Source organism: Chinchilla lanigera, unplaced genomic scaffold (assembly GCF_000276665.1).
Source record: "Chinchilla lanigera isolate Chin_1 unplaced genomic scaffold, ChiLan1.0 scaffold00010, whole genome shotgun sequence".
Taxonomy (NCBI): Eukaryota; Metazoa; Chordata; class Mammalia; order Rodentia; family Chinchillidae; genus Chinchilla; species Chinchilla lanigera.
In genome coordinates this window covers 11,213,766-11,224,823 of record NW_004955411.1, presented here as the reverse complement: position 1 = coordinate 11,224,823, position 11,058 = coordinate 11,213,766, and the positions used below count along the sequence as shown (strand labels likewise).

General features: G+C 35.6%; 1 protein-coding gene across 8 annotated transcripts in view; it reads left to right on the top strand.

The window, feature by feature from the left end:
• Window positions 1-11,058, top strand: part of Snap91 (synaptosomal-associated protein, 91kDa) — a 125,559-nt gene that overhangs the window by 76,322 nt on the left and 38,179 nt on the right. For all 8 annotated transcript variants that reach the window (XM_013510916.1, XM_013510915.1, XM_013510918.1 and 5 more), the window contains 2 exons: window positions 2,519-2,628; window positions 4,702-4,817. In XM_013510916.1, the coding sequence (XP_013366370.1) occupies window positions 2,519-2,628; window positions 4,702-4,817 (226 nt within the window). The remainder of the gene's footprint in view (window positions 1-2,518; window positions 2,629-4,701; window positions 4,818-11,058) is intronic.

Sequence of the window (11,058 nt, the reverse complement as noted above, 5' to 3'; positions counted from 1 at the left end):
TGAGTGACCTATTGAAAAATCATTAACTATTCTCAATGGTTGTTGTAGGAAACACATAATAATAAACATACATCCATTTATGAAATAGGATAGCCCCGTTCCCCATTTTCATTATTATTTTTATTATCATTATTATTATTTTAGTCATGCTTATGATATGTGTTTGTCTTCACTGTATGTATTTTACATACATATCCTTTATATTAAATTCTCATCTCACTGTAATATAGTGCATGTCATTTAGTCCTATATTGGGACAAGTGTTTTTAAAGTGGGAGAGATTTTCATGTAGGTATGTTACAAGTGAAAACAAATGTTTCAGTGTAATGTTTTACTAGTTACGAAGGCTTTTCACACATTCCAAATCACAGCCCTATGAGTAAAGCAGATGATTTTATGTGTGTTTTAATAATAGAGGAAACTTGTAATTAGGTATCTGTCCACAAGCATGCCTTTTAGACGGTAACTACAATACTTTCAAAAGCTCCTTCACCTCCCCATCTCTTTTTCAGTATGTTGAAGGATAGGATTACTGTTACCAGCAATGAACATTAACTTCCATAGTTCTATAGTTCACATTTGCCATTGTATTTTTGAAGCAAAAATGTGATGATACGCTCTTCCCTCTGGCAGACTTGCATTTTGTGATTGCTGTTACAGGCATTCAAGGCTATTGTTTTGATTGTGCTGGTGATTCTGACCCCATGCGTTGTGCCGGTGTCTGGCTGCCTACAATTCCCTTAGGACTTACACAAGTAAAAAGCTTGCTGAGCTCTGTTACAAAGTCAGTGTCTATGTAAAAAATTCCAGCATATGACTTCTAAGAGTAGGATGTGAAACTGTGATGTCCTTAGGGTGATCTTTTTCCACATTCTGGCCAAATAAAATTTTGCTCATGTTGTCTTTTTGTAATAATAGGATTACTTGGGTTCTGTTGTTCTAGCTCTCATATCCCCTCAGATTACTGCTGCAAGACACTTTTAATGGACCTCTGTTATTTGTGCATTCGTACTGATAGTATTTCTTTGCAGTCATCAAGTTCTCCGTGTCTCATAAACATTGTTTTTTCTAAGCTTATTTACAAGCATTGCTTAAAAAGAAAAATACTTTATGAAAGAGTTGTCAGCGTACACAATGGGCAAAATACAGTTTACTTCAGCGAGTTTTTTTCTGTTCTCTTGATGGGCTTTTATATTCCATTTGGAAATGTTCAACTTTCATTGAATAGAAAGGTTTAAGTTTAAATTTTCAGAGCAGCAATATCTATACTGCATATGTGTTTGTGTCTTTTGAAGAACGTCTATTGAATTTTTACTTTTTGAATGCTTCTGTTCTTTGATGGATATTAAACAAAAACTATTTTATTTAACAATTTCTTTTAAATTTATCTTGTCCGTTCTTTTTCTTATTCTTTTTAAATTTTCCTTAAAATTTGGTCTATTTGAAACTAGATGCCCAATTTTGGCAGTAACTGATAGTGTTTGATTCATCTTGGTCTTCATGTACTTACTTGCTGTTACATCTCATTTCTACTTACAAAGCTAAGAATCAATAGATGATTTTGAAATAGTCAATTAATCTTTCTCTTGTGGTTCTATGGAAAATGAACTATACTGCATAAAATACAATCAGGATAGTTTCTCCACAAAAAATTTTATTCTTCAGTGTATTAGTTGACTGTAAACTCCTCTCATTTCAAAAACAAGGTTTAAACCGGGCATGGTGGCTCGTGCCCATAATGCCAGCACTCGGGAGACTGAGGCAGGAGGATCATTGTGAGTTTGAGACCAGCCTGGGCTGCAACGTGAGCTCAAGGCCAGCCTGAACTGCATAGCAAGACCCTGTCTCAAAAAGACAAAATAATAATAATAATAATAAATAAATAAATAAATAAAAACCAGTATTTCACTTTTTAAATTTTTTATATATTTCATATTACTGGTAGGATATAGTCCCAATATCCTCATGCTGTCATTGACTGAATTTGCTTATGAGTTATTCTCTGCCAGCTGTGCATTGTTTGTTGAGTTAAATGTCCAGGTGTGAAGTCATCTGAGCCTAAGCAAAAGTTCTTTTGCTCCTCCACGTAGGGTCTATGTAGGGTGCAATGGAAAGAGAGCGACATTGGTCTTAGAGCAGTTACTACAACTGATAATATTTGAATTTTTGGCAGCTAGTACAATCTTTCCCAGTAATTTTATTTTCAAGATATATATTTCACTGTGATTTTAAATATATGAATAGGGGTCACTGCGATGTTAGGACAAATACAAAAATTTCGTGTAAGTTAAGTTAAACTTTAAATTTTCAGGCCTGTTTTGTCCAGTAGTGACTATTTTGTTACACTTCTCAATTTCGAGTTTTTTGTTGCTGCTGTTACTGTTGTTGTGGGTTTTTTGCCCATGAGGAATTACGGAAAGATACCTGGGAAAGTTACGGGTCTACAAAGCAGAAGTCCTTTTGCTCTACGTCCTAGATGCGTATTTGACTGTAGTGTGATGTGCATCTTTACTTTCAGTCTTCTCCAGCTACAACCGTGACGTCCCCTAATTCTACACCAGCGAAAACTATCGACACGTCCCCGCCAGTTGACTTATTTGCAACTGCATCTGCGGCCGTCCCAGTCAGGTGAGTTAGTGAGTATGTACTGAACTCTTTATTAATACTTTGATTAGATTTTCATGTACTGTACCCAAATGATTTCACCAAAGAAAAGGTAAGCTTAGTAATGTGATGATTTGGCTTATTTTCGCTACCAATTAAGTTCTTTTACACTCTTAACAGTTACTTAGGCCTGTATCCCTTAAATCATTGGATTAACGCTATAGAAATCATTTAGTTGCTCACACATTTGTGGAAAAATAGTGTACATATTTCAGGTTCTTTTAAAATTGGTTAATATGGAAAATATCTATTAGAATTAGTTGCGTTTTGTAAGAAAGGTAAAAGGTATTTCAAGCACTTTGAAAGCAGCAACAAACCCGTAACTGTAGGCCAGTTAGTTGGTGCACACAGGGAATCAAACTGGAGGGAGGAAGAGGCCTTTGGGGTGTTCCTAGCTGGCTTTTATAGGACCTGTGTGTGAGAGCCGTAATGAGAAAGATGGAAGGATCACGCTTTCTGTGAAACCTCAGAGCTGCCTAAAATGAGTTGCTAACCCATATGGACTCTTCACATAGTAATTTTGGGTCAATTCTGGATTTTTTGCCTTGATAGAATTTTAGTCTCATTTTGTAGTATCTGTGACTCTGTTATGAATGCCCTGTATTTGGAGAGTTGAATTTTGAAGAAAGCAATAAATTCAGGGGTTATGTGCGTGTTAATTGTGTACTTTACTTTCTCCACTTGCTTCGTTCTGCTTTTTAGAATAACAACCTTAATAAAACCAAGTCCTTTCTGTACTAAGATAAACTGCTTTTTAAAAGCTTTTTTTGTTTTTTGTTTTTTCAGTCCTTGGAATCAAACCCAGGGCTTCGTGTGTGCTAGGCAAGTGCCATAACAGTGCTCTGACTCAGAGCTCTACCCTGAACCCCTGATGATGCTTCTACTAACAAATGTGTTTTTCTTCTCTTACTTAGTTCACTTGTTTTTAAGACATGAACAGCAAAACTAAGCAGTGTTTTCAGGGGTTTGAAACATTCTGTGAAAACAGCAGAACCCTTTCATGAAAAACTATTACTTGGAAACCTAATACGTTAAAATTTTTTAAAAAGGCGAAGATGGAACTGTTGTTTGTGAAGATGGTTGGGGATATGGCACCCTGATGGCTTGGTGCTTGGCCTGGTGCTCTTCAAACCAGCGCTCCTCAAATTTGAGTGTGCCTGTGACTCATGAGAGGCTCTTGTTAAAATGAGGATTCTGATACATTAGAAACAGCCCGAGGTTTTTGCATTTCTGACCAGATCCAAGAATACTACTATTTAGAGCCCATATTTTGAACAGCAAAGCTTAGGCTTCACTTGAAATTTGCAGGTAAAGAAGCTTTGAAAAGCTAAGAATAAACATAAAAAGTAATTTTAGGTGAGTCTTCATACAGCAAAACTTGATATAGTCTAATTTAGCAAAATGTAAATTAGTAATTATTCTCATTAGTTTCCTTTAGTTTATCAGTTCTTTCCAAGACCTCAATGTTTTCTATATAAAAATTTTAGGGAGTAGAGAAAAGATAGCCTCAAGGTCATGATCTGTGTTGGCCTATTGAATGCTACCCACAGGTCAAATCCAGCCCACTGTCTGCTTTGGTAAACGGAGTTTTATTGAAAAAAAAGCATGTTGGTTTGTTTCTTATTGGCTGTGTCTTATTTCATGCCACGAGGGTGCAGCTGAGTCAGGATAGGTGTCACCTGTGCCTCACAGTCTAAAATACGTGCCATCTGTTCCTTTAGAAAGTAGTTTTCTGACCCTCAATATATGCTGTTAATGCTATACTTATTGAAATTTTTTTTTTTAGTATGAATGTGAGATAATACTGGAATTTTTTTGTTGGATTTAAAGTATCCCATTTTTTTAACACACATCTTTGATTTAAAGCAACTTTACAGGGGCTGGGGATTTAGCTCAGCGGCACAGCGCCTGCCTGGCAAGCACAAGGTCGTGAGTTCAATTCCTGGTACCGGAAAAAAGAGATAAATAAATAAAAATAAAACAACTTTACATTATAAAATTTTAAAGTCTGATTTCAAAGTTTTATTCTCCTGTCAGTGCGTCTAAACCATCGAGCGATCTCCTGGACCTCCAGCCAGACTTTTCGGGAGAGGCGGCGGCAGCTGCAGCGCCAGCACCCCCGCCGTCCGCTGGAGGAGCCACTGCGTGGGGAGGTGAGTGGAACTAACCTGGCCGCTTCTCTGTGACGTGCTTGTTTGTATTCAGCTCTAACCGCTGTAGTTGTCCTCTGCTTGTACACAGTGGTGTCAGGAGTTTGGAGGCAAAATGCTAAGAATGGCTTCTACGGATTGAAATGTTAAGAAAGAGCCAGAGAAAGTACCCATAATGCACGTTACATGTTCAAGTACTCATACAGTTTTTGTTTTAAAAGCTGGCCGGAAGGATGCATTTTTCTTTGCCAGTCTAAAATTCTCATTATTTTTATTTAGTGCTGTCTAGAAATTCAGTCTTTAGAGGATTAAGTATTCCCGTGAGTCTATGAATTTCCTCAAGGCAGTATTTCTAAATTGATTTGGCTACGTATAGTTGCTGGATTCCTTTAGGCCTCAATTGCTTTTATTGATTCTTTTTTTTTTTATTTTAAGGAGAGAAAAAAAACAATAAAAACAGTAACACACAATTTCAAAGCAAGATAATAGGAAATTAACAGTGGTTATTATATTGCATATTGTTATCTTTAAAGTAGTTGCTCAGGTTACAAGATATAGGTATGCAAAATTGATCAAACGATATAAGCACTTAACTGTTCCTTCAGTGAACTAATAGAAATTAGTAGTACAATTATCTTAGCTATCGTGTGTGTGTGTGTGTGTGTGTATATATATGTATATATGTATGTATATATATTCTTTTCCCTTCCTTCTTTTCTCCTTTTCACCATCCCAGTTGTTCTTTCTTTTCAGAAGTTTCTTTCCCTTTCACAATATCTATTGTACATTTTGGATCTTATCTACTCTTTCCATTTCTTACACTAGGGAAATAATACAATGTTTGCACATGTGCATCTGATTTATTTCACTTACGAGTATGTTCTCTAGTTGTATCCATTTACCTACAGAAGCCTCGAGTTTATGCTTCCTTATAGCTGAGTAATACTCCATTGTATAACAATATCACATCTTTTTTATTTACTCATTGTTAGTCAGCTTTTCATAGCTGGGCCCACACACCCACACACAGCATAAAGGAGAAAGGCTTTATTTTTGCTCGTGGTTTTAGAGGAGTCAGTCCATGGTCAGCTGACCCCATGGCAGAAGCGCCTGTCAAAGGCAAACCCTTCGACCCATGGCAGCCAGGAAGCAGAAAAGAAAGAAAGTGCCAGAGAGGCAGGGTCTGTCCGTGTGTCAGACATAGTACCAAGGTCAAGCCTCTGGGACCCACCAGGGACACAAAGAAATGTGCTTCTCTACTCTGAAGCCAGTCAAGCTGACAGGCCAGTCTAACTCTTCCATGTACATTGTATTTGACTTCATGCTGTTGAAATCTATTACAGTTTGTGTCAGATAATAACTACACTGGTTGAGAGGAATCACATTTTAGCACTTGATTCCTGTATAATTCATGGATCTCAGAAAAGTTAAACTTTTAAAAATATTTGATTAAAAACATTGAAAAATAAAAATGAAGATAATTTATGCATAATTCTCAAAGTTGCAGTTATTTTTAATACTCTATTGCATCAAACTATCAGTAAAGTTTACCAAAAGTTTAAAACATGACACACTATGATAAATTTTTAAATAAAAAATGTATTACAGTGAGAGACACATTGCTGTTACTCTCCTTCAAAATACTCCACCTCGCTTAGAACACACTTATCCCATATTCTTGACAGTGTGTCTTTTAACTGTAATAGGTTTCTTAAAATTTAAAGATCCACTGTATATTTTGACCACCCTTCGTATAACTGTAGAAGCAACACTGATAAAAGATTTAGGAACTCAGTAAGAGGAAACCTGATAGAGCCGGTTCAAAGAGCATTTGAAGGAGCTGAGTATTTATAGGCATTTGAAAAGAAATGTTGAGATGACAGCTAGCTTAGTGTCTCAGTCAGTTTCTCCTTCCTGAGGCAAAGTGCCTGGCACCCACAGTTTAAAGGAGGCGAGTTCACTTTGGCTTACAGTTTTTAGAGGGTTCAGTCCATGCCGGCATGGTGGAGGAAAATGGTCCAACCCCCAGCAGCTAGGAAGCAGAGAGCTAGGGAACCAGGGACAGAGATGCGCCCTTCCTGGTCATTCCCCCCGGGGACCACCTCGCCTGCCTTTGCTGTCCAGGCCTGTTTCTTCACAGCACGTTCAGCTGTGGTGTCCCATGATCCTGTCACCTGCCAGAGTGCAGTCTCTGAACATCAGGCTACCGGGGGACATTCTAGATCTACACAATAGCAGTTAGATACAGAACTGTTCACATGCCACAGTCATGACCTTGTGGTTATCTTTTCTCAAAAGCAGAAATGATGACCATCACTAGCCAGGAGTACCTGTTACTTAATATGTATATCATTTCAGAATCAAGGTCCTTGATTAACAGTTTGTCACAGGGTCAAATGAAGGGTGGGTTTATTAAACAGTATGTCATCAAAAGTACACCCTGTAGTCCCTTGACCTTATTTCTAAGATTTTTAATCAGAAAAATAACAGAAAGATAACCAGTTCAGAAATAAAGTTGCTTACTATAAATATGAACATTTTAAGTTTTGGTCTATTTTCATTTTAAGTATTTAAATCTCCTCCTTCATTTAAATATTCAACTAGTAGATCTACAACTATTCATTTTTAAAATAAAGTTCTTTTAAAATAAAGTTATTATTTTAAAATAAAGGTATTTTTTAAAATAAAATTTATTGTTACTAAATTGCAGTTGGTAACAGAAAAGCATTGCTGAGATTTTATAAGAACATTTTTATGCTCATGTTTTCATTCTGGGCTTTATCTTTTAAAGTTTTATTATTTCACTTTGCTAATAATCTATGTTCATTGCAAGAGTAGCCAAATAAAATATTATTTTAGCCTTCCCCACGAGAGGGAGCTCGTTTTCACAAATGATACGAAGGCCGCCAGAGGCCTTGGCCTCCGTCACCGCTTAACCATCACACAGCGTTTCTGTCTCAGCAGAAGTGTGACACTGCAGCATTTCATAGCGCTAGAAAAGCTTAGGGAGAAACACTAATGAATAAATTCTCTAATTTCTAAGGAAAATTGAGAGGATGCCTATGAGATTTGACATTTGTATGGACATTTGTCTAAAAGATTGCAGAGCATTTTCTAAATCTCTCCGTTTGTCTCCATCATATGAAGAGTGTTTTACTTTCTTCATAACAAGTGTATGGTCCCGGAGCACAAATACGTGTGTTTATTGCATGTTTGTTTTTAGAAGTGGGAAACAATTTCATTTTATAAATGTTTGAAGTAAAATTTCTACTGTTCGAGAAACATTGGATTGCTGCTAGGGTTTTATTAGAATTGAAATTGATTACTAATATTCATTTGAAATCTAATTGATATTATATCATCATTTGACTCTCATATTTTCTGTGTGGGTTGTGAGCTACAGTACAAGCACTTTTATGGCTCATATTCTTGCCTCCCTAAGATCTGCGTACATAGCGATAAGCTGTGTTCCTGTACATGCATATGGATTAGTATAGACAAATATCCTCTCACACACACTGGGAGACTTACATGAACATTGCAATTCACACTCTTAAATGGAAACTTTAACTTGATTTAAATATTAGCTATTACTATAATTAGCTATCATTATCAAGCCCTAGATATGTCCCAGATAGGGTAAATTTTTTTTTTTTTTTTGGCACTGGGAATTGAACTCATGACCTCAATGGGTATTTTAATACATTTACAAATTTGATCTTCATAGTAACCTTAAAAAAATCTAGCTGTATCTATTAAAATAATTGTAATTTTTTTCTAGGTTATAATAAACATTTTCTAGCAATTTCTCTGGTAGAAAATATTTCAGAAGATGTACCACTTATAAATGAATTCTGGTATAGTCTGTGTTTAGTTTAATCCTTTATAAAATGGAGATTATAATTTTATGTAGCAACTGAGCCTATCATCCTAAGATAGGGACTTCCTTTTGTATTAGACAAAAATTTGGCTAATACCAAGAATCAGTAACATTAATTATATTTCATCTAGAAAACTTCAGATTTGGAAGACTACATTTTATGGTTTCAGAAATGGAAAAAGTATGATATCAATTGTCTATTCATATGCTTAGTCACTGTGTATTTTCTTAAGATGTTACAGAGGAAATGTACTAACCATCTTCTGTCATGTCACTGTAGCAGAGTCATCATGCTTTATCTAAATAAAAATACCAGTCAAAACCAAGGGCCTAATATTTTAATCTTTTATACTTCCGTTTAAAATATGCTTTTATATTTGACTGCTCCTTCTTGTACACATTTTCTTCTCCTTTGCCACTTACCAAACATATGAAAGAAATTATCCATGTACTGTCATAGACAATACCTGATCTGGAAGCTGTTACATTACGTGGCTCATCACTCTCCTGGGTTGTATTGCAGTTTGAAAGAGCATTGATGAAGGCAGGGCTGGGGAGAGGCCCTGGAGGCCAGGAGAGGACAAAGAGAGAGGGAGAGGGGAGAGGGGAGAGGGAGAGTGAGTCTAGCTGACTTTGTATGATCCACCTTGATGTCTAATTAATACTTTTTAAATGTGTGGCTGTGAGATGACAGTTGCATTGAGCCAGGAACTATCGATTTGAGGAATCATGGAAAAAACTTCTCTGGATTTTGGAGCTGACCACCTAACAGTAGAAAATACTCTGCCCTCAAGTCAACACAGGACTTGTTTTTACCCCTTGCCTGCTATTTATTAGGCATACCGTCCAAAATTTAAAAATTGTTCCTAATATCAACTACTATGCATACTATAACTGATTAGTAATTTTTTTATTTTAAAGAGAATAATAAAAAAAGAACAATAGCAAAATACCAACAACATAGACAAAAATAAAACAAAGCAAAAATAGTACAAATGATACAGGGTTTCAGAACAACATGATAGGAATTAGCATGGTTGTTATATTACAAATTGTTATTTTCAGTGAAGTTCCTCAGATTACCAGATGTAAGAATGCAAGATTGATCAAACCATTAAAGAGAATAAAAAATAAAAACAAAAAAAAATTAGAAAAAATACAGTTTCACTAGACAAGATGGTAGGCATTCAGCAATGGTTGTTATATGCATATCTTTGTCTTCAAATTAGTTGCTCAGATTACCATATATAAGCATGCAAAATTGGTCAAAAAGAAAAAAAATTAGGCACTCACTGTTCTTTTCAATAAACCATTAGACATCTGCAGTACAGTTATCCCAGCTATCCTTCTACACACACGCGCACGCGCGCGCGCGCACGCACACACACACACACATTTTCCTTTCCTTCTGTATAAAATATGTGAATCTTGGTTATGTTAATGTATCTGCAGAGTGGTTCAGAAAATATTTACTGGGATTACACGTTGTATTTTAGTTTTTAAATTTTAAAATATATGTCTAACAAATAGCAGTGATGACATTTTTTTAAAGCCCTTGTTGACTCAGAGACTATTTTCATATAAGTAAATAAACGTGATTGTTTTCAATATCAAATTTGTTTTATAAATTTCTTCTATAAATTTTAGTTTACTGAGTTCTCATATTGTTTTTAAGACCCTAGAAATTAGCTCCCTAGTAAATTCAAATAAAGTTAAATAAATTCATAATTAAAACAGATTTTCTATGCTGTTTACAAATTCTAATGAGTCCTGAGGTATATCACACATTACACGACTGAGCACAGGAGAATGCCACGGGACACCTTGAATACTTAACGTGAAGTCATCCTGTACTCAAAAAGTACCTCTCTTAGGTGTCTTACTCAGAAGGTTAACTATGATTCCATTATTGAGCTAAGAAAATACAAACCTCTAAGTGGCAACCAGACCTCAGAAAGGCTGAAAAGTTTTAGAGCCCCCTAATGTCGCTCACACTGATCCTAAAAATAATTGCTGTTTCCTGCAGGATAATGTTTGTAAGTATCAAAATTATACATCATGTTGAAAATATCTGAAAATCTGAAAGTTTTGAAGGAAAAGTTTAATTTAGAACTTCTGTTTTCTAACACTCTACTTTGCCTTCAGTTCTTTGAATATGTTTGATATGCTCTATCACCTGCTCTAAAGCTATGATAAAAACCACTTATTCTCTGGCTTTCTAGATTTAAATGATGTATCAAATAAAGAGAATCAACAAAGTTCAGCTACCTTATTTTTAGAAGTGACATTTTTAGTATAAGAAAATCAGAAAAAAATACAGATGAAATGGTAAAACTAGTAGGAAATACAGAGTTTGTCACAGTG